This window comes from Felis catus, chromosome B1 (assembly GCF_018350175.1).
Source record: "Felis catus isolate Fca126 chromosome B1, F.catus_Fca126_mat1.0, whole genome shotgun sequence".
Classification (NCBI taxonomy): Eukaryota; Metazoa; Chordata; class Mammalia; order Carnivora; family Felidae; genus Felis; species Felis catus.
The window spans coordinates 14,545,820-14,552,056 of record NC_058371.1 but is presented as its reverse complement, the minus strand read 5'-3'; the positions used below and the strand labels follow the sequence as shown (position 1 = coordinate 14,552,056).

The 6,237-nt window shown below is 46.3% G+C and overlaps 1 protein-coding gene across 2 annotated transcripts; it reads right to left on the bottom strand.

Moving 5' to 3' along the window:
* Nucleotides 1–1,207: 1,207 nt before the first annotated feature.
* CDKN2AIP (CDKN2A interacting protein) lies at nt 1,208–5,075 on the bottom strand. Of its 2 annotated transcripts, none has more exons than XM_011281373.4 (3): nt 4,360–5,050; nt 3,769–3,899; nt 1,208–3,336 (listed from the first exon to the last, which is right to left on the bottom strand). In XM_011281373.4, the coding sequence occupies exons 1-3, from the start codon at nt 4,629–4,631 to the stop codon at nt 1,988–1,990; spliced, it is 1,752 nt and encodes a 583-aa protein (XP_011279675.1). In that variant the 5' UTR covers nt 4,632–5,050; the 3' UTR covers nt 1,208–1,987. The 2 variants fall into 2 exon arrangements, with proteins under 2 accessions (XP_011279675.1, XP_011279676.1); XM_011281374.4 differs by having other exon boundaries at nt 3,193–3,336; nt 3,800–3,899; nt 4,360–5,075.
* Nucleotides 5,076–6,237: the final 1,162 nt, after the last annotated feature.

The following is a 6,237-nucleotide window of genomic DNA, read 5'->3' as shown; positions in this document are numbered from 1 at the left end:
ATAAACTATCGTATAGTGCATTTTAAGTGTATTATCTCCTTTAACCCTCATAGTTCAAGGGCCATTTGTCTTCTACAGATGAAGTTAAAAGGCAGAATTCCCAAAGGGAGACAAGATTCTATCTCAAGAATTACAGATTCCTACCAAAGCTTGTTTTCTTCTCGAACTATCGTAAAATCTGTTTCTCTATCTGGGATTCTTTACATTTTGATTACGAGCATTTTATAAGCTGTTAATAAGGCTATAGTAAATGTTTATAAATTAATGCTTTTATACGAAGCAGCTTCCTCCAAGTCTACCATATCAAAAGGTTAGTAGAACTTAAAATATTTTCAATATGCTTTATATTAACTTGAAACAAGCCAATTTAGGAAATACCAAACCACCTAATTAGGCACATTACAGAAATTTATTTATCCTTTGTAATATTTGGTTTTTCTAGCAAAGCATTGTCCCAAAAATACATACTCCAAGACTGAGGAAAGTCGAGTAATTAGAAGTACTTTCCTAACACTCAGGTCACTGCTTCTCACAACATATGAAGGCAACCTATTTACAGAATATGGACTTTGGTATCTAATTTTATATCCTCAATATGGAGTCATTTTTAAAGATTATCTGGTAAAGCGAAAGGTGATCATTTCGAATGTGTAAGTATCCTTGTCTATTTCTAGAACAGAAAATAGAAATAACTTCTTCATCCTTAAAATGATGCTACTTATGTTCAATTTTCCTACTCCAATATACCAGGCACATAAAAGGTCATTTCTTGATTTTTCTCAGGACATTATTATCACTACTGCTCAAAGTGCAGCAGCTAGATAGAAGGCCAGAAAGGTAACAACTTGGGCCAGAGTTTGAAGAAAAATGAAAGAGAACACACAATAGAGTAATACAATCAGAATCATGTCAGGCATAGGATTCCATTTCATTACTAATAAATGTCATGCAACTGGACGAGCTCGGTAGAGCTCAGCATGGCTCTCCATTGTTCCCAGTATTCTTCTAGGAGATTTGTTAAAAAAGAAAAAAACAAAAAAAAACCCCATCTAGTTCTAGATTTGCAAACTGTATTTTCTCTATCCATAAGAAGTTGCCTATCAGCTATGAAAAATAACCCGGCTGTAATTTATAATGACTAGTAGCGGGAAGCCCATTTGCAGGAATTGGTTCTGACTTAGAGGGGGGGGAAAAAAAACACGACTTCTTGAAAAGGTAAAATAGCTTAAAGCATTTAATATCTAAACAAATCAATCTGTTAATAGTAGTCACAAAATATGCTTAATATAGAAACCCACATTTATGTCTTTAAGAAAAAGTGTAAATTGTATTTTACCTCAAACATAAATTAACCCACTTAAAGAATCTGCAGCGGTCAAAATCATGGTGAATTTTAAACAACTTCAGAATAAAATAACCTTAAGTACTTTATACTGCTTTATATCTAAAAAATGCTTACAACTTCTCATAAAAATAGTCTGAGGCAACTATTTTTTCTTTTATTCTTTAACAAGACATGTTCAGTATCATGGGCAACATTCTTAAAACCTTAAGCTTCACAGACTTTCAAACATTCAAATACTATGGTCCCCTTTTCTTTGATGTGGAGGTTTATTCAGCTGGGGGTGGGGAAAGCGTGGTAGACAACTTAATACATTTTCACCAAATTGAAAGTAGTACAAAAGTTTTAAGATTCTACAGAACTACACATCGTACCTAACGGATCATTAAAAATAGAAGACAGTATTTTCTTCAGCAAATAAAACAGCATACTGGTATGCTGTTAACGCATACTTCTTAATATGTACTGTCATTCATAAATTATTTACAACTTCTACTGTGCGAAGAGAACTAGAATGTAAATTTTCTGCAAAACTGGAAAAAAGCAATACAAAATTTGTGAAAGCCTGTGTTTCATATTATACAAAAGTAAGCCAGTTTTTCTCTTCAAATACCAGACATCATCTGCAGTGGTATTTTGGGCAAATTATAGTAATTCTTGAGGATGTTTTAATGCTGGAGGTAAGTTTACAGGCCTTGACTCTTCATCGAGAAGGACCAGGTCTTCTATTTCACTGCCTCTGTATTTCCTTTTACAGATCTTTACCACTACTTTCTTCTTGAGAAATAACTTCAGTGCTTCTCTTGATGCAACAGCTTTTGCATTCTCTTTGCTTTTTCCACAGCCGGTGCCCAAATACACAGACTTGCACCTCAATTCACAGACAATGCTTTCTTGAGAGCTTTTGTTTTGAGGCAGATCTGCCAGTTCTTTTAGCGGAACAAAAAACACATCCAGTGTGGCCTTCAGAGCCTCTATGGCCGCATTTAGGAGCTCTCCGTGATTCACGTTGGGACTAAAGCCGCCAACGGCCACCAGCTTCCACGCCACCGTTTTATACAGTCTATTGAAAAAAGGTTGTTTCTGTTTCACATCTTCATTAGTTAACTTGCAACAAGAGAATTTAACAGAACTCTCGCTGGACTGCGAAGTACTTTTGGAAGGCAACTGTGATGTGCTCGTCTGAGAACTAATCTTAGAGGCCAGCTGGGACACACCTGCTAAGGAAGGGCTTTTGGAAACTAGAGATCCACTGGTTTGGGAGCTGCTTTTGGAAGCTAACAGCGACGCGGCTACCTGCGAAGTGCTTTTGGAAGTCAGCAGCGATGCAGGTGTGGATGTGCTGCTTTTGGGAGTGAGCAAGGATATGCCTGATGAGGAACTATTTTTAGAAGCAGAGGAGGAAACACTTGCCTCTGAACTAGTTTTGGAAGTTAACCCACCTGAAGCTGTCTCTGAACTAGGTTTAGAAGACAACAGTGGCAACTCTCCTTCTGGGCTTCCGGAGGAGCCCAACAAGGGCACCTCGATCTCTGAGATGCTTTGAGAAGCTGAGACTGAAGAGCCTTCCAAAGCACTCTTTTTAGGTGATCCACTCTGTTGTCTGGAATCAGCAGACTGGGTCACATGACTATTCACACTGGATTTCAACAATGAAGAAACAAACGAGGCTGAACCATGTTTATCTGGAGCTTCTGACTCAGAAGCCTTTCCAGACCCTGCCACTGTTACCTGAGAGGAAACGCTGCTACTACTTTGGCTGGAAAGAGACCGGTCTCCATCACTTGTAGAGCTATTCTGACTCGAGGTGGCAGAGCTTCGAGTGGAGTTCCCACTGCTCTCTGATTTGGTGGATGACCCTGTACATGTCGAGCTGTTTTCCTGCTGAGCTGATGCACGTTCTGTTTTGGCAGAAATTTTTGCATGATCTTGCTCAACCGTGGAATTGTTTTTCCCTTCCATGATTCGTTTTTTCGCCGGCTCTTCTACCCCTTCTAAAAAGAAGGAAAACAGATATGTGACTAAGTCTAGCTCATACAGATCAGCTGAAAGTTTACAAGACAGATACTTGTTAAAATAAAGGCACAAGGCGAACATATTTCAGGGCTTGCAGTTTCTTTAAAAAAGTGTGGAATAACTTCGTTAATTTCTCAAAACAGTGTCGAATAACATCATTAACTTCTACTATTAAAAAATCCACAGCACAGACAACATATGACACTTGAAAATCTAAAGCAGTCAAAGGAGACTATCAAAACCAGGGCCTAAAACACACAAACACAGGATTTAGGTTTAACATTCCAACTTGATTAATAACAGTGTATAAATTCTAGCTTGTTAAAAAAATTAGTAATAACAGTAAATCCTAATTACATCAAACTTATGTTCTAAACTCCTATGTATGTTCACATCTATGATCTGCTAACCATTGCTACTCGATATCCCTCTTTTCTTCACCTTGGCAACCAGTTCGTCTCTTGTGGTATGGATTGGAGCACCTGTCACTTTGATGCCTTCAGCCATACTAAGTATTTTATCCATAACTTTTTGTGGGTACCTGAAAAAAGAAAAAGGCACTTTTAAAAAGTGTTTCCCCCCAGCTACTCCTGCTGCTGTGCAAAAACAGGCCACGGGAACGGCATTTCCTGGTCGTAATCAAGAAAGTGTACCAACCGCCAGGAACTTTCGGTTTCCTGGAACCCCAGAAACAAATGCCCCGGATCCTGGGAGGCGGGGTCCTTGCTCACCAACCCTTAAACTTCGGTGTCCATCCACGAGAGCGATGTCAACCACCGACCCTACCAGCAGCCCCCCACCCACCGCGGGGCGGAAGGGGGGGCGGCAGGCTGTTAATCATGTCGGCTTCTGGCTGAGACGCCCTTCTCCCCCTTAAAGGGCGGCCAGTCCCGCAGATTCCCGCGCTTCACAACTTCCCCCTCCCCGCTGACGCTCCGGGCCCCAGCCCGGGGGCGGCAGACAAAACGGGGAGAGCCGGTCGGAGACTCTTCCTCACTCACCGGCACCCGAGGAAGACGTGGTTCGCCCAGGCCATGGAAAAGGAGATGAGCTGCTGCAGCTGCCGATTGCGGGTCCCGCTCTCGGCGTCCGCAGCTTCCTCCGTGTTGGCGGCGGCAGCGCCGCCAGTCGGGGCCAGGTCCCCGGCGTTGCGGAGCAGAAACTCCCGGCGGTGGCGCCAGTGTTTGTCAGTCTCGCCGTCGCAGCGCAGCGCCTCCACCCAGGCGGCCACCCGCGGGTTCTGGCTCAGGTACTCCGACACCTCCTGCGCCATGTTGGGCCTGCGGGTCGCGGAGGCCGCGAGCGGACGCTGCACCGGGAAAGAGGCGGGGTGCGCGGGGGCGAGCGGCCCTGTCACTGCGGCCTGCACCGGCGGCCCTCCAGAGAACGCCCCTCGGGAGGCCGAGACGCCAAACAACAGCGCCCGGAGCAGCCGAACCGCCCACTTCCGCCCGCCGCCGGCTCCTTCCCTTTTATAACCTCGCCGCCGCCGAGCGCCCGCGCGTCCTTCCGGCGCGAGCCGGCTCTCCCAGGACGCCTTGCGGCGCCCGAGCTGCCGCGCCGCGGCCCGGCCGGGAGGCGAAGGGGCGCCCGCGGGGGCGCGGGGGGAGGCAGGGGGTGGCGAGCGCTCGCGCCTCCCGCCCCGCGAGCGCCGGCCGCCAGTGGCTTCCCCCGGGGCGCCCCGGTCTCCGGCGCCAACGCTTGCGTCCCGGCTCGGCTTTGTGACGCCGCGCGCGCTCCCGCCGTCTCCCTCCCTCCGGCGCGGGGCGTGGAGGCGGGGGAGGCGGGGCGGCGGAGAGGGTGGGGGCCGGCCGGGCCAGGTCCTCGCGTGCCGCCGCGTCCTCGCAGACCCCGAGCCGCCGGTCGGGCGCGCGGTGCGCGCGTCTCCGCCCGAAGACGCTTGTTTGGAGGGGGGCCGAGGTGAACAAAAGCCCGCCTCCATCTTTTTGATCTTGTCAGAAAACAGCTTCCAACGCCGTTTTGAATGTAGACGAGCGAAGCATTGGCAGGCCGTCCTGGACGCGGGGCTTTTAGGAATGTGAAATAGTCACCATGTTAAATAGTAACGATGATGATAGTGAAGTCAGACGATTAATCCAGATCGCTGTCGCACGCGGAGTCTGAAACTCGCCCTTGCCCCGCAGGGTTGGGTTAGGTTTCCGCAGCGCAACCCGGGCGGTGCGGGCTTCCTCTCGCGTTGGGTTTTGGTCATAACTGTGCCGAGGACGGTCGTAGTATTTCCTTAAAGGGACAAAAGAACCCCCAGCCGGACAAATAGCCAGGAGGCGGCATGGAAAAGTGCCCGTTTCTCCCCCGAACCTTTCCCCTTTAGAGCCTCTTCCTCCTTGCATTTCTTTTCTACTTTATACCGTCCACACTTCGCACTTCTACTTCCGACTTGCTTATTGTTAACGCTTCCAAGTTCAGGTATATGTGTCTTCAAGATGAATACACTTTAATAAGTGCAAATAAGTCCTATGTAATAATGATACGTTACGAAGTAAAAAGAAATTTTCCTCTCACTAAATGTGGACTTTGATTCAAAAACGCTTGTATCAGAAAAACCACGCCAAAAAAGTGACTTAAACTGGAGAAGATTTTTTTTTTTTCTTAAGTTTTATTTATTTAATCTCTTCACCCAAGGTGGGGCTTGAACTCAGGACTCGAGATCAAGAGTTGCATGCTCTTCTGACTGAAACAGCCAGGCGCCCCTAGATAAGATTTTTTTTTTTTAACGTTTGTATACATGCTGAAACCATCAACATCCAACTCACACGAAAAGCTTACTGTCCGCTTTCCTCCCCTACCTAATGAAACCAGAAAGGCAGACACACAAAAGGGTTTTGACGCCTGAGATTTTGCTTCTAATTTTGCTCTTT